Below are 20,605 nucleotides of genomic sequence, written 5' to 3'. Positions count from 1 at the left end.
AACATGGACTGGGCATTTGTCCATATTGAGCACATTCCGCAGTCCCCTTTTCACAGTCATATTCCCCCAGTTTTACACATAGTAGAACTAGCTGCTGCTGCCTTGGTGCTTTTAGCTCAGAATGCCACACTTGGTTTACTATAATCTGTCTTTCAAACAATGCATCAAGCTGAACAGGTCTTTGACTCACATGATTTGGACTATTTTTTTCCTTTTTTAAAAATAATTGCAGCCATGGAGAATGGGGGGCGGGTATCCTGATCAGTGCCCCAACTGGGATGAATGGGTGAGTTAACCCCTTCCTCCCACTGGCGGAGGAAGGGGGATGCAATGGGTTCAGTCCGCCCCAGGTGGGATGCTCGCCCTGCCCCCACGGGCGGCTATCCCCACCCCTGGGTGCACAGCATGTGCACCCCTCCAGGTGCTGGAGCAGCTAGCTCCGCTTCTGTTTCCTCCCATACTGTTTTCCTGCTGAAAATTCCCTCTCCTAAGCCACTGACAGCAGCAAATAGCAGCTTCATCCTGTCCAAGCTCTATACCCATATAAATAACACAGCTCAAATGCCAACTGGTTGGAAATTGAACATCATCATGCCAATTTATAGGTGTGGCAATATGTGCCATATAGGCAGGGGCTCCTGGATTTTGCTGCATGCTAATAACACTTATTAGCTGACCCCAAGTTATACCTGGTCAACACCCCCTCCCCCAATTCTGTCCAAATTAGATGGACTCCACTTGCAGTGCTGGATCCAACACTGTCGTTGGAAGCTCAAGTGGCCTCAGCGGCACAGAGTGTCTTCTACCAGCTTTGACTGGTTGCCCAGCTTCAACCCTAACCGGATGGGGAAAGCATAGCTTCAGTTGGCTAGACTACTCCAATGCACTGCACATGGGGCTGTCTTTCATGATAGTTCAGAAACAAAAATGAGTGCAGAATGTGATGGCTCAATTAACTGGGACAAGAAGACATGAACATGTAGCACTGGTTCTGGCCTGACTGCACTGGCTAACAAATTGTTTCCAGGACAATTTCCAAGTCCTGTTTTTGACTTTTCAAGCCTTATATAGTTCAGGAACCCTAAACCTAAAGGGGCAGCTCCCCATATGAACCCATCTAGACCCTGAGACCCTTCGCTGGGTGCCATCTGTGAGAGAGGTTTGGAGGGCTGTGGTGAAAGAATAAGCCTTTTCTGCGATAGCTCCCCCTCTATAGAATGCTCTCCTGAGAAAGGCTCATCTTTTGTTAGCTTTGTCATCATTTTGATGCCAGGCAAAGGTATCTTTGTTTCCCCCAACATTTGAATAGCACCTGTTGGATGTTAGATATTGGATGTTTTTACTCTGGTTACATTTTTAATACGTGCTTGTATTTTCAACTGTATTTTTTTGTATTTTATTTTTGCAAATCACTTCGGAACTCTCTGTTGTGTGAAGCAATTCAGAAATTCAGTCAGCTAAATTAACTAACCTACAAGCCTTTAGGGCTTCTCAACAATTATACTGTTGCATCATTGCTATATAAATGATAAATAATAATCTTGGGAATTCTTGAAACAACAAAAAAGTTTTATTGCAGTGAAAAATAAACAGATAATATTATGTACAATAAGAAAAACATTTCCTGTATACACAATGAAATATTCATTTTTAGCATGACCAGAACCTCTTCAAGGCTAGCATTCAAGAAATCAGAAGCTGTTGTTGAAGGATGTGCACAGAGCCACATCACACAGAGTTTGCCTACATGCTAGAGAATTTTCTCTCAGACTACATGATATATTACTTGTCAATCTCTAATGATAACTAAAATATTATTTATTTCTATAACGGAAGCTGTGTCTGCACTGCCGATTAGTTTGCTTGCTTTCATTTTCATTGCTTTAGGCACATTTGCCTATGCAGTATCTCTTTTCCTGTGAACCCATTAATTAAATTTCCTTTCTCCACATGTTTTCATTAATTATATTGTGTTGTAACTGAGCTGTGTTTTAAGATTGGAGGATTATCGCAAGGATTTCTTCACAAGCGCACACATAGCAATAGCAAAAGTCATATGATAAGCTGCTAATTAGACAAAAGTGTGCACTCAGCTCCACCCAACTGTGACAACCTTGACGACAGTGTTTTGTTCAGCTGTATCTTCAGATGATGTAATATGGCCCCTTTTTATACTGGGATGATTCTTAAGTAAGATTAACTAGTGCCTCAACTCCAGCTGTGCTCCCTGCAGAAGCCGCAGGGAAAAGGCACTTTGGATTCACCCCAAGAGAACATTTGTGTGCAGCAAAGCAGCAGTGCAGACCAGCCCTAAATGGCAAATTATTGGTAGAGTATGAAGGCAGGAAAGAAGCATGAAGAGGTGGTTCCTCTTGCACCATGTTACACAGCAATGCATTTCAGAGCTAGATCCTAGGATGTACCTCCAGCTGCAAAGAAATGGAAGCTGGAGGATCAATCCTTTCACTTATTGGTCCTCTGCTCCTCAAATGGATTGCAATGGCCTTGGGAATCCCAAACTTTGCATAAATTGCATGGAGGAATGTTAAGGCTGCAGGGTAGCATTGTACATGTGGAGACAATGAATACTGATCACAGTTAAAACAGGCTACTTCTGGGAGAGAGGGCAAGCATATGGGTTGGAGTTATAGTTTTGGATTTGCCTTGATCCTCCATAAGGAACAGAATTACTAGAATCAACAGTATGACTCAAACTAGAGGAGTAACGAGGTGTGCTGGATTTGAGCCAGCATTGTCTTTAGCACAGCCCCCCCCCCAAAAAAATCCTGGGGTCATCACCTCTAAACCATGCAAAACTGCATCAAACCTTCAAGTATCTATGACTAAAAAAAGCTAAGCACCAGAGAGACACACAAATTGTGTATGTGAATTCACATGAGAAATAATTATCCCCTACTGGTATTTATTAAGAGTTACCTAAACAAAGTCATGCAGTTACATTCCAGGAATTACCTACTACCCAAAAGTATTCATTCTTGCCTTGTTGGGGGCAAGACAAAAATTATTCTTCAGTTCAGAATGATCTCAACCAAGAAGAGACAGTATGCAGATACAGCCAAGAAATAGTGGGGAGGGCAAATCCATAGCAATTCCAAAGAATTAAGAACTTGACTGGTATCTCTCTAGTGGGATATTTGAACCCAGTACAAATCATAGCATACAAAAACATTATCATGAATCCATTAATGAGAAAAAAGCAAGATGCACAGAAAATACACTAAATTAAAACAAAACCTTTTTTAATTAAAAAAATCAGCAACAACAACCATACACTTAAGCAAACTTCTGACAAACTTCTGAACCCTTATTAGTTTAAAAATCCTTTATTTAACTGTAGCCCTTCTTGCCTTCAGTAACATGTGCCTGTGATATATGTAAAAAAAAAACGAGTACACAGCCACTCGTATTTCTTTTGGTGGAGAGATAACTTCCTAGATGATTCAGGCCATCTTATCTAATAAGTATAGCATGAAAGCCAACAGTCCGGACAACTTTGAAAATATGAGGAAACTTGCAGTCTGAAATTCTTCATTTAGTATGTTCCTAATAATAGATTTTCTTCTAATTTTATATTGGACAAGAAAGGCTAAATATGCCTTACGCGCAAAACAGCTAGATAACTAACTTCTCTTTTACCTTGTTCCTGTCAATGGACCAAATAGTTCCTTCTTTAAAAAAATTGTTTGTGCAGAAACAGTCGTTACCTATAAACCTGTCACATGCAACACAGCATTTTCCTCCCTACTAACACTTTTTCAACAGCAAAAATTAGCCCTCCAAAGCAGGGAACACCATCAGTTTATTTTATTTTTTATTTATATAGCCCCTCCCCACCAAAAAGAAGATGTGAGAAAAAAGATTTACAAAACAAGAAAAGAATCATGTGTACAGTGGCCAGTAGCCCATTTAATTAAAACCCGCCCCTTTTTGCAAATAAATCAAACTAACTTTCATGATTGTTACAGCTTTGAGTCATCTTCAGTGATGTCCATTGCATTTGAAAATCCAAGGAAAAAGAGCCTTTCTTACATTTTTTTTCATTCATTTCAAGGTCAAAGGAATCCATTCATGAACCATTAATATCCATATGCATCACTGAAAAGACTATAAGAAATTCTGAAGCCGCATCAGTGCCTCGTTCCTGTAGCAACACCATCCATCTGCATCTTATGTGATTCTTGTACTGGATCCACTTTTAAGAGCAAAATTCCTGAAAAGAAAAAAGAGAAGTCTGCCATAATTGTGTAAGTTCTTATCAAAGGCTGTGTACAGATTACAAAAACACCTGGGACACAGGTTGTTCTTATTCATAGCACCAAATTCATGTTTTATGCCCTGCTATTTTAAAAAGTTTTTCAGGAAAGCATCCTGGAATCGTGGGGATGAGCCCCCAGAATAAAACAATGTTAACTACTGCAAAATTTTGATGTGATTGGGATGAGTCTCTGTCGGTTAGGAAACAACTCCAATAAAGACAAAGTAAATTTGTGAAGTAGTTTAAAACACATGTGGGGTTCTTTTTTCTTTTTTCTTTAAAAAAATAATTGTGTTTTAGATGGAAAAAGGATGGTTGCATACACACATACATTCATGTAGGCCTGCACAATTTTTACAAAAGTTCGTTTTCCTTTTGGAACAAAATTGACTAGACCAGCCCCATAATTTCTTCCGAATTAATGAAACTGTACAATGTGGCTACAATGAGAAACTAGGAAGACAAAGAGACTTCATCACTTGCAGAGGGGCTCTTCTTCTTCCATTCCTTTAGTTTAGTTATCATGGTTACTCGGTTGCTGAAGAATGGACACCCTGAATGTGCTCAGGGGCAACCTGTAGTATATCCCCCTAATGTTTCAGAAGCAATAAGGAGCCTCAAAGACTAACACATTTATTATGGCATGATCTTCCATAGACTAGCATTCACTTCATCAAATGCATTGATTATGATGGCTAAAGTATTTAAAATGATAGTCTTCAAAATGCTACAAGAACCCTTTCTGTTTCTGATGAAAAAAACAGTCTAAGACTTCTGGCATTAATAACATGTTCTGGGACAGAGCAACAGTACACAGCACCTGTGAAACATCATCCTAAACTGAGGAAACACATGAGCTGTATCCATTCCAAATAAATAAAATATTTATTTCTTGTAAATAAAAATGTTTTATGTAACAAAATCTTCCTTGTGTATGACATTCATGTCTTAACTGCAAGAACTTTGCAGCTTATGTTAGAGAAAGGCATTTAAAATAAAATATAGTTAATAATGTGATGACAGAGGAATTTAAGATAGAGAAAGGGACACGACAAGGCTGCCCAATTTCCCCATTGCTCTTTATTTCGGTCCTGGAGGTTTTGTTAAATATGATTAGAAGGGACCGTCTGATTAAAGGTATCCAGGTCGGAGCCAAACAATACAAATTGAAAGTTTTTGCAGATGACCTAGTTTTGATGTTACAGGAGCCAGAATCTAGTACGAAAAGAGTATTAGAACTGATTCAAGAATTTGGTCATGTGGCAGGATTTAAATTGAACAAGTCAAAAACTAAAGTACTTGAGAAAAATTTAACACTGATTGAGAAAGAGAGGTTTCAGAAGGAGACTGGTTTAACATTAGCTAAGAAAGTAAAATATTTGGGGGTTAATATGACTTCTAAGAACTTAAACTTATTTAAAGGTAACTATGAGAAATGTTGGACAGAAGTGAAAAAAGACTTAGAAATATGGTCAAATTTGAAGCTTTCCTTGTTGGGTCGAATTGCAGCTATAAAGATGAATGTATTGCCAAAAATGTTATTTTTATTTCAATCATTGCAAATTTTGGACAGGATGGACTGTTTCAAGAAGTGGCAGAGAGATATTTCTAGATTTGTCTGGCAGGGCAAGAAGCTCAGAATAAAATTTAAAATACTAACTGATGCAAAGGAAAGAGGCGGATTTGCCCTGCCAGACCTTAAACTTTACTATGAATCAGCAGCATTCTGCTGGTTGAAAGACTGGCTGCTTCTTGAGAACACGGACATTTTGGACTTAGAAGGTTTTAACAACGTTTTTGGGTGGCATGCATATTTGTGGTACGACAAGGTTAAAGCACATAAAGCATTTAAAAACCATATTGTCAGGAAAGCATTGTTCAATGTCTGGATAAGATACAAAGACTTATTGGAAAATAAAACCCCAAGGTGGTTGTCACCAATGGAAGCGAAGGCTCAGAAAAAGCTCAATATGGAGGCCAAATGGCCGAAATATTGGGAAATTTTGGAACAAGAAGGAGATAAACTGAAATTGCAGGGTTTTGAGAAATTAAAAGATAAAGTGCGAGACTGGCTTCATTATTATCAAATAAGAGAGGCCTATAATTTGGACAAAAAAAAATGGCTTCCAGGTGGAAAAATCAAAATTGGAAACAGAATTGTTAGATCCCAAAACTAAGATACTTTCAAGAATGTATAACTTGCTGTTGAAATGGAATACGCAGGATGAAACGGTTAAATCTGCTATGATTAAATGGGCACAAGATATTGGTCATAACATTATGTTTGCGGACTGGGAACAGTTGTGGACCACAGGTAAGAAATTTACGGCATGTAATGCCTTAAGAGAGAATATTATGAAAATGATATACAGGTGGTACATGACACCAGTCAAGCTTGCAAAAATATATCATTTGCCCGCTGGAAATGTAAAGAAAATGAAGGTACATTCTTTCACCTTTGGTGGACGTGCCCAAAGATTAAGGCTTTCTGGGAGATGATCTATAATGAAATGAAAAAGGTATTTAAATATACCTTCCTGAAGAAACCAGAGGCCTTTCTCCTGGGCATAGTCGGCCAATTGGTGCCAAAGAAGGACAGAACTTTCTTTATGTATGCAACAACCGCAGCAAGAATACTCATTGCAAAGTATTGGAAGACACAAGATTTACCCACTCTGGAAGAGTGGCAGATGAAGGTGATGGACTATATGGAATTAGCGGAAATGACTGGCAGAATCCGAGACCTGGGAGAAGAGTTGGTGGAAGAAGACTGGAAGAAATTTAAAGACTATTTTCAGAAACACTGTAAAATTAATGAATGTTAAAAATGATGTTGGATTGAAAATAAGTGGCATTAGCAACAAAGTTATGAGAATATGCAAAAATGAATTGATAAAGGATGAAAATATAGAGGTACAATATGTTAAGATATAGAGTTAAGATAAACGAAAGAGGGTAAGGATTTGCTGACTTGATTACTTAAATGGGAATACAAAAAGGGGAGGTGTGAGGAGGTCAAGGAAACAAGCTAACGAATTTAAAGTTATAAAAAATGGATTTGTTTTTAATTCTTTTTTATCTATCTGGTTTTTTTTGTATCTTGTATTTTTATTTTTATTTTTTATTTTTTATGAATTTTTGTATGTTTTTGTTTTTTTATCTTTTTCTTTCACTATGTTTCGCTTTGTATTTTCTAAACCTATGTTTTTGTAAAATCTCAATAAATATTTTATAAATAAAATAAAATAAAATAAAATAAGCACTGTGGATTTTCGGTTGCTGCCTTTTGCTAAATACTAGCCTAGAATATATTTGAATGCTACAGTTTACCTTGCCCTGCTAGATATGCCAATAGATGTCATGACGACTGACCATATACTCAGTTAAATTATCTACCCAATTTGGCTTCTTCAAGATGAGAGCAGCAATAGACAATTAATGTTTTGGCAATACATTGCACTTTAATGTCCCTCCTAGTAATAGCAAAGTAGTCTGAGCAACTCAGAAAGTTTGCTGACAAAATCTTACGGTCTAATATAATAGAACAATCAGAATCAATTCTACATAATTTCCATCAAAGATGGCAAATATGGCTGAGCTTCAGGCACCAGCTGGAACAATCTTTGTAATGATATTCTTTGCAACGAACAAGCTTTGTAATGACATAACTTAGCATGACAAGTTTGCAGTCTCATAGAACCCACAGTAGCAGACATTACATTCTACTAATAACTACATATTCTTAGTCATTACCTTGTTGAATGTGTAGAACTCAGGACTAACTTGTAGTAGGATTTGTGCTTCTGACAGCTTTCAAACTCCTATTTTAAAGGGGAAGAGACTATTGAATATTATCTAGTCTTAAACAAAAATACCGAAAATAATCTCTTTCTCATATCCATTTGATTCTGCTTAACCTTAAGCTTTTCAGCAGCGAATAATGGTTCTAGACTGGCTCATTTTTACTACCTCCTAAACATTTAACTGCTTTTGTAATATGTTGAGATATAATTTGAAGTTGCAATGGCACTAAAATTGCAGTTGTCCTTACAATATGGGATTTAGAGTTACAGTATTAATTTTCCACCATGAAATATAAATAACTGGGGAACAGTGAGGAATTCAATTTTAATAATTAGGGAAATAAATGCTATTGACCTAAGGCTAATAATTAACTCTTTTGAACAGTTTTATACTTTCAATATGCCGTATAATCATGAAGGTTTTGTATCTACTTTCTTCCTTGCACCCTACAGTATGATAATTTAGCTGATCACTGAATGAATCAACTTTGCGTAGAACACAATGAATAGGTTCAATGAAAAAAAAATCTACAGAAGTAGTTAAGAAACATTTAACTCACATTTGATGCTGCCTTACAAATTCCGCAAACTGCCGATCTTTGGCATAGAGTTCCAGGATCCTAATTCTGTCTTGAATTTCCTGGAACGTTAGAAAATAATACATTACACAATTCTCCTATATAAAACACAACAGTTCCAAACAAAGGTGTTCTGTACTTAGTACAATACAGAGCAGCATAATGTACAAATTTTATATTTTCAGTACTTTTGACTATGCTTTCATCAAATTAGTCTTCCATATTTAGCACTGAAATTGCACACTGATGTGCAATTAGCTATTAGCAAGTCATTCTGATGTGATAGAGGTCACATCGAAACAAGTAAAGTTACCCACCTCCTTAGTTAGCTCGCTGTGTTCATAAATGTGCCTGATTTCTTCACTGCTGTACTCAGTGGATGTCTCATTGCTTGTTGAACTATAGGAAGTAAGCTGTGGATATCTCCGATAATAGTGGCTGTGTCCAGTAGCGTCACTTTCATACATTGGGTTGTATTTCACTGCATTTTCAATAGATGAAAGGCTGTCTCCTTGCCTGTAAAGAAAGTAAAAAGAATTTATGTCAAACACAGGAATCCCCTCTTTGCAAAATATTTCCCAAAGCTTAACTGACAATCTCTGACATTCCAGGGAATAAGCTAGACGTTAACCAATGTTCATGCTGCAAAGTGGAGCAACACCTCAAACAGGTAACTGACAGTTGTGCTCTTCCAGAAGCTGTGTTCAACTCTTATTGGGGATGCTTGTCTAACATGAATAGAGCTTCCATGTCTGAACCACCTGAGGGGGTTGACTTTAAAGGTAAAGGTAAAGGGACCCCTGACCATTAGGTCCAGTCGTGGCCAACTCTGGGGTTGCGGCGCTCATCTCGCTTTACTGGCTGAGGGAGCCGGTGTACAGCTTCCGGGTCATGTGGCCAGCATGACTAAGCCGCTTCTGGCGAACCGGAGCAGTGCACGGAAATACCATTTACCTTCCTGCCAGAGTGGTACCTATTTATCTACTTGCATTTTGACATGCTTTCGAACTGCTAGGTTGGCATGAGCTGGGACCGAGCAACGGGAGCTCACCCCGTCATGGGGATTCGAACCGCCGACCTTCTGATCGGCAAGTCCTAGGCTCTGTGGTTTAACCCACAGCACCACCCACGTCCCTGGGGTTGACTTTAGATCTTTTCAATAGGCTAGCACTTTGCAGCAGTCACAATGTATGTGCCCATTCCTCTTCAGGCACCTATGCTTCCCTCCCATGACCAGGTTGATATTGCCTATTGCTACTCCCAGCTCCCACTTATCAAGCTAAGGTTACCCACTAGGATTTTTTTGGCATTTAGTCCTAACAAGAAGCAAACTGAAAGTCAATTCAAAAATGAACTGAATTTAAGATTGGAAAAATGAGATACTGAGAGAAACCACAAATCAACAGATTTGTTCATCTCTAGTATTTGTCTGTTATCTGGCTCCCCTTCAATACTAATGGAGTCTCCAAGATTAAATAACCTACAAGTTATAGTTACCCTAATGAGTCTTCAATTTCGCTCTTTGTGTACTGATCACGAAGAGTTCTAGCCAGGAAGAAAATAACAGCAGATGCTACGAGAAGGAAGCCAGCTACCGAAGCAATTGCGATACCCACGACTAATGGCTCCGAGACGTACTCTTCGCAGTGCTCTCCTCTGTACCACCAGTTCTCACCCACACGGCATCTGTGATCCACCCATGTCAAAAGGGAAGTGATAAAGAAAATAGTTATTCTACTGTCAACATGAAATGACTGAAGCTCGTATTGGATGCTAATCTTCACCCATCTAAGATAGCAGCTGAGTGAAAGGCTAAAATATTCTGCAATGGGTCAATTGAATAATGTGAGAAGAAGCTGAGCAGGGGAAATATCTGTATAGCTGCACCGCTTCCTGATCTTGGGAGGGTCACCCTTCAGGGAAGTATTCTGGGTTTCTTTTGTTTTGAAACCAGATTCAATGTTAAAACTGGATTATCACATTAATAGGCCTATGCCTCTGATCTTCTGCATTTGAAATGTTTCACAAATGTTCACTTACCTGCATATTGCCCCTTGCCCTGGGATTATATCACATTTGCCATCATTTTGACAGAAGTCAGGCTGCAGATCACAAATGCTATTACAAGGCAATCCTTCAATGCTTAGATAGCCAGGATAACAGACACATTCCGCCTCTCCACTCCACTGGTTCACAAGGCATTCAGAGAACTCATTGCATGCCTGGAACTTGCAAGGATCAGCTTGATCTCCTGGAGGCACCAGCAAAAAGAGAACTTTTACTGCAGTGGCACCAGCATTTTGGGAAACTATTCCTATTGAATTCTGACAGACACCTACAGTTTGTATATTTCTTCCCCTCCTGAAAACATTTTTGTTTCACCAAGCATTTTTAGAGAATGAATTTGATTCAATGGCAGTCATTTGTTTGGCATTTGATCAATCTCCTGGGCACAGGAATCACGACACTCACTGCCTCCATCTTCCCAGGGTTCAAATACTGTTTATCTGGACTCATCCAGTTCACTGTTGTGCCCAGACAATGATCCAGATCTTGCACAGCCCCTTCTGACATCAATATTATGGAGAAATAGACATATGGAGAAATGGAGCTGTGTGTTTTGTTGGATGAGACCAAAGGCCTTCTGTTATCACAGTGGCCAACCAGATTAGCAGGACAAGATTGCAACAGCACTCTCCCCGCTTGTGATTCCTAGCAGTGGAAGCACAGCTTATTCACCATGGCTAGCAGCCATGGGTAGTCATATCCTCCATGAATTTGTCTAATCCTTTTTCAAAAGCCATTTAAGTTGGTGGCCATTACTGCATCTTGCGAGAGCAAATTCCACGGTTTAACTATGTGCTTTGTGAATAAGTGCTGTATTTTGTCTGTCTCAAATCTTCCAACATAATGTTCAACTGGCCATGAGCAGTAGTAGCTCACTGGGTGAGACAGTCACTATGGCTCATTTTTGCTTACACCAGCGGAGAGGAGGAGGGGGAAGATAGAGGGGAGGCTCCACAGTGCAAACACACCACTGGAAACAGCCAAGTGCTCCTACTACTAAATTTGTCCCATGCTGACCTGCCACCACCTTGCCCTCTATCCCTCCAATAAACAGCAACTCATCTGCCTGGAAACAAACATAGCAGCTCTGCCCCCACCTAGTGAGCCACTTCCAGCCACAAGAAAAACCTATCCCTATCTACTCTCTTCACACCAAGCATAATTGTACACGGGTGGTGTTGTGGTCTAAACCACAGAGGCTTGCAGATCAGAAGGTTGGCGGTTCAAATCCCCGTGATGGGGTGAGCTCCCATTGCTTGGTCCCTGCTCCTGCCAACCTAGCAGTTCAAAAGCACGTCAAAGTGCAAGTAGATAAATAGGTACCACTCCGGTGGGAAGGTAAACAGCATTTCTGTGTGCTGCTCTGGTTTGCCAGAAGTGGCTTAGTCATGCTGGCCACATGACCTGGAAGCTGTCTGCAGACAAAAGCTGGTTCCCTCGGCCAGTAAAGTGAGATGAGCATCACAACCCCAGAGTTGTCTTGTGTGTGTATAACCTTCAAAATGATTCTGGGTGTTTTAGCTTGTGAAATTAACTGACTTGTCACTTCAGTGAGAATAAGGCTTTATCCTGACTCACTGACCAAGCAGCAAATATTCCTTCCTTATCATACCTGATTCCACATCGAGGGAGTACTTGTCGATAGCCAGGTTCATGGTCTGGTAGGCAGTGTTGCAAAAGTCTTCGAGAATCATGTATACAGCATTAGTAACATTGCGAGGCACAGGTCTTGCAAACTTCATTCGGCTGTTCACCACAATGCTACCATTTCTGAAGTTCAGAATTTCCAAATTCTGGAAGCCTGTTAGATTGGACTGCAGATAAGGAACCAGCTACAAAACAGGAGAAATAATATAACAAGATTACATCCATTTTTCTCTGTGTTTGTGTGTCTATCCATCTATGTGTCTGCACTTGTATGCACATAAACCTAGTTGTTTAATTTAGTTGGGTTTAATTCTGAGTAAACAGGCATAAGATATGTGATGTTAATTCTGTCGGGCTCATTTGAACCTGAAGTTTGAATTTTCCCGTGTATGCCTTAATGTTTAGTTAGCATGCAAGCGGGATGAAGCTTGCATACTTTGCCATTAGTATGGGCAGGAATAAGTATTCTTAACAATTTCATTTGATATTTTGTTTTGCCACATAGGTGTAGTCTAAAGGAGGAAATAATAAATCTGAATAGAAGTATCTGAATGTGAACTATCACAGCAGATCAAGGTGCATTTTAGTCAATGTAGTAAACAAAAATCTAATGTGATGTGACTGGCTTGTAATCATTTGTGCAAAAGGTGTTTTGAACCACCTTGTGCATCTGGGTTGATGCTCATGTGCTAAATGCGCCCTGGCAAAAAAAACTCAGTTTGAGACTATATCTTACCAGCTCTAAGAATCTCTGTTCCAGGGCTTTATATTCAGGGGAATTTTTATTAAACAAGTCCTCTGAAAACATCATGTTGGTAACTCGAAGACTAAAGAATACCACTAATGCGCGTGCAGGGACAGTAACATTGCTGAGGTTTTCATGTGTTGCCCCAGCGACACTGGCCATCTCTGTGGAATGGGCACTTGTAGAAAGCTCCACATGACTTTCAGTCATATGTCTTCCTTGGTCCTGTTCTGTAACTTCCAGATCTTTTGCAATCAAATCTTTTTCCAATTCTGCTAGGATAACTGTGGATTGAACTACAGTTGGCTGTGTGGTGGGCTTGTCAGAGAGGGCATGGACAGAATACTCTGTAAGAGTCAGAGTTGAGGAAGAGCTTACTACACTGTCAAAACTGCTAGGAGGAGTATTAGTGATTAGGATTGTACCAAACTCTCCAGTGAAGTCACTGGGGCCAGTTGTCATGTCTTTTAAATAGGGTACCAAGGTTGAAATTTCAAAATCAGCTGATGCTATTGAACTTGTGACTTCAGCTGCAGGCCGATGGGTAGAACTTTCAGCAGAAGGAGTAACAACAGGCTTCAGAGCAATTGATCCAGAGGCCTCTTGAGCCGTTGTGTCAGGGAACTGCTGTTCTACTATAAAATTATCCAACACTGGGCTTTCCCCAGAAGGTTTTGCTGTTAAAATTATTTCTGGTTTATCTAGCGCACTCCATGGAGAGAAGCTATCAGGTGGTGTTATTGTAATGGTTATAGGTGGATAGTCTGTTGGTGACAGTTCTGTTATGATTTGGTCTTGAATTCCAGTTATTTCAGAAATGATTTCACGATCCTCACTGGAATCTTCCAGTTGTGTTATGCTGTAGGTCTCAGTCAATGTTGCCATAACACTTTCTACTGTAGGGCCTTCTATTTCAAGAGATGACAGAGATACGACTTCATCTGGTAGGTCTTTAGATGTGTAGTCCTTTAAGGAAGGCAATATATAATCTGTTTCCTTGTAGTCATATACACCCGATCCCTCTGTCTCCAATGTAGGTCTATACCAAGGCCATATGCTTGTTTGTGGTTCTTGTCCTGAACCAGAAGCATAGTCATCTACATGGTCTTCTATATGTACAGTGGGTTGCAGAGTTTCCTTTTCTACTAAAATTGTTGGTAATGGTTCTTTAGTGCTAGGCTCTATGGCTGATACAGAGGCCACTGGTGATAGAGGAGCAAGAGGAGTCACAGAATCACTTGTGGGTGGGATGTCACTTGGCACAATGTGAGGGGCAGGACTTGAAGGCAAAAGGAGCTCTTCCAACTCTTTAGAATCCTCAAGCCCTACAAATAAACATATGCAAAGTTAAGTAGTTCTTATAAATTTAGCTTATTGGATTTTATTTACTCAAATTCTCTCCCCCACCCCACCCTGGCAGATTGTTATCATATTCTTTCTCCAGTAAATGCCATCATCTCTTCAGGTTACAATGACTCTTGCTTACACAGGGAGGGGGCCCTGGAAAGGAAGTAACTCCCCAAGCTTTCTAAGATCAGACATGTAACTCTGCTGCTACCAAGCAAGACAAAATAACATACCATCTTCTAATGAAGACAAATCAGAAATGCTTTCTAAGTCCACAAGTGAGTCAATCTCTAATGCTGTTGGCGTGACAGGATGCAATTTCTGCTTTTCATCCACAAAGAGCAGATCGTCTGGGGGAATGGTGATATCAGATTTTGAGAGGAAAGTATCTTTTGGTGTTGAACTGAAGTTGCCCAGAAATCCATCTGGTCTTAACCAGATTTCATTGCCATTGAACTGCTCGATATCAAAGATGAAACCTGGCTTGGTAAAATCAAGTGGCAAGATGTTGCTTACAGTTGACTCATCCGCAGAGGGCCATTCAGATACCACAACACGATCCTAAAATTCAGATCCATAATGGTTATAAGCCATTATGACTGCCCATATTACCTTACAAATCACAGTGCATAAACCCCAAGGCATAGTCCCACATTCCACCACATCAATAAGCTACACACCAAGACCATAAGTGACCTATGAAGTTTACCACACAATAATTTCAAAATTACTGATCAGAAGTTGTATCTAGCACTAGTCTTACTCAGAGCAGACTCATTGAAATTAATGGACACAACTAACATATCCATTAACAACAATGGGCATGTAGCCACCATCTATAAATTTGTATTGTCCCATCTGGAGAACCAGGTGTGGCGGGTGGGGATTCTCTGTATCACTTTGCAGGCAACTGATTAGCTGCACACTATGTCTAATTACCATTCTGTTCATTTATATTCATCCATCTTCATGTAGCCATTAGTTGAATGCCATTGAGCATTGCTGACGCAGTACTAGAAGGAGAAAGTGCTAGATTCTCTGGCCATCAAGCTTAGAGATGTGAGCAGAATATACTTCTGATCGGGGCGGAGGAAGGGGGCAGTGGGGACAAGACGCCCCGGGTGTCATCACTGAGGGCGGTGACATTCAGTGTGCCGCCCGTGACTCCCAAGCCTACCCCGAGCCGTCAGGGGAAAGGGGGGAGCTGCACCGCTTTGCTGGTGGCCTTCCCCCCTTCGTTTTGACAGCTCGAGGGAGGCTTGGGAGTTGCAGGCAGGCGGTGTGCCATTGCCCCCTGCTCCCGGACTGCTTCCTGGGGGGGGGGGGAGCCTCCCCTGAGCTGTCAAAAGGGAGAGGGAAGGAATGAAGGCTGCTGGCAAAGCGGCGTAGCTCCATCACACACACACCGCCCAGGAAGCAGCCTGCCATGGGCAGCTCGCTCCACCCCCCCCCCATGGGCGGCTCACTCCATCCCATGGGTGTCTTGCCCCTGGGATGCTCACTGTGGCACCCCCCTGGCCCTGGGTGCACAGCATGTGTGCCACTCCGAGTGCTGGAGCAGCTAGCTCCACCTCTGCTTCTGATCTGCATGTAGTTAAATCAATCTCCTATTTTCAACAACCTGTGCTGTCTTAGTGGCAGAGATGTTACACAGTAATCAGACAAAGCTACAACAGCTCTTTTTTGTAAAGTGCTCTCCAGAAGCAACCACAGTGTGCAGAGAAGTTACAGGAAGCTGCTTAATCCCTACCCACAATTGCTCCAGCTCAAATTGCTCATTTTCCGTGATTAGAAAAAGTGTATAGATGCATGTTTACCTTCAATCATGCACCCGGAGCTCTGTGGGGTGGGAAAGCAGCTGGGGAATTCAGAGAATAAAATAGCCAGTGGGGGAAAGGTTCAGCACCTACACACACTCCTCTACTCAGAACTTCCCAATCATATCACTGCTCTTCATTGAAAAAGCTGTGGGGCTTCACTGTAGAAGACAGAAGATGATCTCTCCTAATGCCTGACTCCCACCCTTCTCCCAATCTTCATTGGCTGTCATATGAGTAACTAACATTTTAAAGGAATGTGAGCAAAACCATGAAAAGATAGTACTATGTAACCTAGAGAAATGTACACAAGTAGCAAAATAAACACAAAGACTGGGAGCAATTACTTTTCAATAGAAACATTTGGAGCATTTGCATATGTCTGCCAGGAATTACACTTCATCACTTACTTAAATTCAGAGAGATGTTCCTGTGGCATCTAATATTATTCAAGAATTCTCAGAATGGTACACTACATTAAGAAATGCAATATGATGCTGGCAAGTTTGGATTTTTATGCACAAGCTATTTGAAGAATCTACAAAATACGATAGAAATACCACTCTGCAAAAACAAATTATTTTCCAAAGCTTTCTGCCAGCAAGACAGCATATTCAGTCTAATATTGTACCTGTTTCGTGGATATATCCAAAATAATTTAAATGACTAAGAAAGGACTAAACCCTGTATGAAGTACTTATTGTTGCATGAAGGATTTGAGAATATTTTGATTCCCCCCCCCCCAAAGAAAATATTTGAGTGTTACCTTATTGTACTTGAATTATTCAGTTAACTTCATAAGTGGTTAAAGGGCAAAGAACTGCTAGAACAAAAATGGCTTAGTGCGAATGGCTGAGCCTCTTGGCTTTCTAAAGAGAGATTGTGCCTCCTTTGACCCTCCCCAGTTATTTTGCTGCTGCACCACACTGAGCTTAGCCATAGTTTGGTCCAGCATATCAACCAAATTCCTGCTCATGCTTTAACTGTTTACAGACGAACCACGAGTTGTAATCAAGGTTCGTCCTGTGGTACTTTATGTCATGTGGTTTTTACAGAAGAGTTAAACCATGAGCTCAGGTTTAAACTAACTGCTAGGCCAAACTACAGATTAGCTCAGCACAGGCTGCAGCAAAGTGACTGGGGATGAGCAAAGGAGATGTGGTCTCCTCTTCGGCAGCCAGCATGCTTGTATGTTTGCACGAAGCCAAGATTTGGCTTAGCATGATGTTTGAACCAGGCCAATACAAGAAAACAAACTTACATCATCAATGGGCCTAGCAGTAATTCGAGTCGGGTCTTCTGTTACAGAAGAGAATACTTCCTTTACTGTGAAGACAAGAAACAAGGAAGACAGTCATGTATCTTATACAGAGTTCTAAATTGCTTGTGATCTTAAGTGCACTGATTTCATTTCCTATCTCAATGAAGAAACACGCATGCTTCTAAGCAACAATACTGCTAGTAGGAGTTCGGAGAATAGCAAATGTGCACAACTCAGCTTGCTCTCCGGGGCAAGTGCACGACTAAACTCTACTCTACTTGAAGAGTACTGAATGTACATTTTGTACTCTCTAAATTGATGATCACACAAAACAGTTACAGAATTTGATTGCCCAGTTTGAGTTTTCTTGAGATTGTGCTCTCCTCTGGCAAAGGATTAGGTTATTTTCAGAACAAAGGTTCTAAATATTTCCTAAGACTTATGTGTAGTACTTTCTAAATAGGGTATATTAAACACACACACACACCCTGCTCAGTCCTATAGGAGCCAGAAATGCTAGAGTAATGCCCAAGTTGTGGCTGGAGCAAACAGAATAGATACAGTGGTACCTCGGGTTACATACGCTTCAGGTTACAGACTCCACTAAGCCAGAAATAGTACCTCGGGTTCAGAACTTTGCTTCAGGATGGCCCTATTAGCTAAAGTGGTGCTTCAGGTTAAGAACAGTTTCAGGTTAAGAACGCACCTCCAGAATGAATTTAACCCGAGGTACCACTGTACATCCAATGGCATGAAGAGACTGAGGAAAGCAGCCACAGGATGCAAATTAGCTTATTTCCCAGGATCCACTGTGGTTTCAAATTATACTAGAACACATTTGGTTCATTTGCATCTTGCACTAGAATGAGCTGCCTAAGAGCCAAACTAGAAGTGATGTTAAATGTGTATTTGCATTTAAAGTGTGTTTCTATGAGTGTGTCAACTGAGGGATCCATCAACTGAGAGGACTGATTAATTATCAGGAAACCTGGAAATGGAAAGAAACATCTAATGTCATATACAGATTGGTTCTAAGGGCAGTGGCTGCAGAGAAAAGCAACACGTGTTAGGCTTCTCTGCAGTGCTGTAGAAGATTCTTTGATGAATCACTTTGCTAGCATCCTGAATTCATTTCCCTTGCTCAGTTTTTTACTCTGTAGCCCACTTCTCAGCCACCCATCCTCATAATCTATGGACTGCATATAATGGGGACATGGGCAAGGACTACTTGGCCATAAATTCAAATACATGAGGCTTGATCTAGAGAGACAAAATAGTGGCTTTGGTTTAAGAGCTTGAAGAGGAAACCCATAACAAGTCACTTCTATTAAATCCCTGGGGGCAGACGTTGCACATTTTTAAAGTGGACAGAAATGACATTTCTTATTTAATACACACCATTAATGAGCTGGAGAGAGTCGGGGTCCAAGTTCAATGAGGCATTCTCAAGTAAAGCATTCTTATGAAGGATTTCAGCAATATAATTTCTGAAGTCACTGACTGTGTAAACAACGGTGGGATTATCTTCCATCTCTAGAAAGGCGTTGTCTTCCACTTTGTTGGACTGGAGGTTAATCAGGTCCCAGGTGGCATTGCTGATGGCTTCTCCATCAAAAACCACAGTGTACAGAACCTCCACGCCACTAAATGTTTAAGAAAGGAGCTGTTAGAGAGAAGGATGAATGGTACTACTGTTCTATTCTTTCAAAGATTCCATACCCAAGTCACAAATTATATTTCATTCTGATCTTTCTCTCCAAATCTGATAATGGCTAAATACTTGGGAACTGAACTTTCACAGGCTAAGTGGATTTATTCACATGAACAAACATAAAGAACCTGGAAATGCATTGATCTCAACAGCTTTCAAACAATATCCTGCTGCTATAGTTTGGCTCCATCTTTTCACTGGAAAGGGATGCTACTGCATATAAGGAAGGAAATTAATTAGCTATCACACAAATAAGCATTTGAAGGTTTTGTGTACCTTTCATCCTGAGAAGATCTAAAAGTGAGGGGAGAAGGGAAGGCAAGAAGTTAAAATGAAGTTTTTTCCCCCATATGTAAGCATTACCATTCAGTGCACCTCTCTAGCCCCTGATAAGCTAAAGAACACATATTTGAAAATATTTGTTCATGGTTCATCATTATTCTACTTCCATACTGCAGCAAACTTGAATTAAAATACACCTCAGTTCATTTTTATCAGTTTATATGAAGTCAGAATTATGCCCTTGCCCACAGTATGTTGTGGTATACAGAACATTTTGAATTTAGACTGCGTACAGTACACTCAGTGCAGCCCTGAAACTCGCAGTGTGGTGTTTGGATATCTCCCAAACTAACAAGCTGATTGTGGAGAAGGCACAACATCATACAAATGTGAATTATTATTACTATATTCCCCCCTTCACCAGAAGATTCCAGGCCACGTCACAGCAGTGTAAAATAAAACATTAAAAACAGTTTAAAACAGTTTACAACCACAACCAGTCCTAAAAACAATGTAACATAGTATCAAAGGCCAGAGCAATTGATCATGAGAATGATTCGTTCTTCTGTAGACAGAATTATGTCATCCACTAACATTGTTATAATTTTTAAGAGGAGAGAGAAATAAAGCAATGGACTTGTATGATTTAAAGCAAATGACTTTCTTCAAAGAATTCTAGGAACTATTGGTTGTTAAGGGTGTAATATAGCTCTGAGAGGGGTAAGCTACTGTTCCCAGAATTCCTTGAGGGAACTCATGTGCTTTAAACACATGATGTGCATGCAGCCTATTGTTGGTCCACTTAAGTGCATTTAGGTCCACGTAATGCTGTGCTCGATAGTGGCCAGTGGAGGATTGTGTAAATAATTAGAATTACTGTTCTGAAATCTGTACTAGTCTGAAGAAAGGGAACATTTCCCTCATATAAAAATTGTGGGTTTTTTGAAATGACATAAATGGGGCATCACTTTTCTACACGTTGGAAAATGTAACATATGAAGACACCCTCAGTCTAACAAAGGAAACCAAACTAACTCACAACACAAAACAAATGAGTAAGTCAGCAGCAGC

At 40.3% G+C, this 20,605-nt stretch overlaps 1 protein-coding gene across 1 annotated transcript in view; it reads right to left on the bottom strand.

Moving 5' to 3' along the window:
- Nucleotides 1-1,548: 1,548 nt before the first annotated feature.
- Nucleotides 1,549-20,605, bottom strand: part of IMPG2 (interphotoreceptor matrix proteoglycan 2) — a gene marked incomplete at its 5' end in the record, with an annotated part of 60,195 nt that continues 41,138 nt past the window's right edge. Inside the window, 12 exons of the mRNA XM_083612063.1 lie at nt 1,549-4,231; nt 8,030-8,097; nt 8,640-8,719; nt 8,975-9,173; nt 10,155-10,343; nt 10,698-10,908; nt 12,337-12,556; nt 13,108-14,441; nt 14,697-15,024; nt 17,542-17,606; nt 18,940-19,184; nt 19,529-19,546. Of these exons, the coding sequence (XP_083468189.1) occupies nt 8,055-8,097; nt 8,640-8,719; nt 8,975-9,173; nt 10,155-10,343; nt 10,698-10,908; nt 12,337-12,556; nt 13,108-14,441; nt 14,697-15,024; nt 17,542-17,606; nt 18,940-19,184; nt 19,529-19,546 (2,932 nt within the window). The 3' untranslated portion in view covers nt 1,549-4,231; nt 8,030-8,054. The remainder of the gene's footprint in view (nt 4,232-8,029; nt 8,098-8,639; nt 8,720-8,974; nt 9,174-10,154; nt 10,344-10,697; nt 10,909-12,336; nt 12,557-13,107; nt 14,442-14,696; nt 15,025-17,541; nt 17,607-18,939; nt 19,185-19,528; nt 19,547-20,605) is intronic.

Source organism: Podarcis filfolensis (assembly GCF_964270895.1).
Source record: "Podarcis filfolensis genome assembly, chromosome: 4".
NCBI classification, from domain to species: domain Eukaryota; kingdom Metazoa; phylum Chordata; class Lepidosauria; order Squamata; family Lacertidae; genus Podarcis; species Podarcis filfolensis.
The sequence above is the reverse complement of the archived record's forward strand: the minus strand, read 5'-3'. Positions and strand labels throughout refer to the sequence as shown.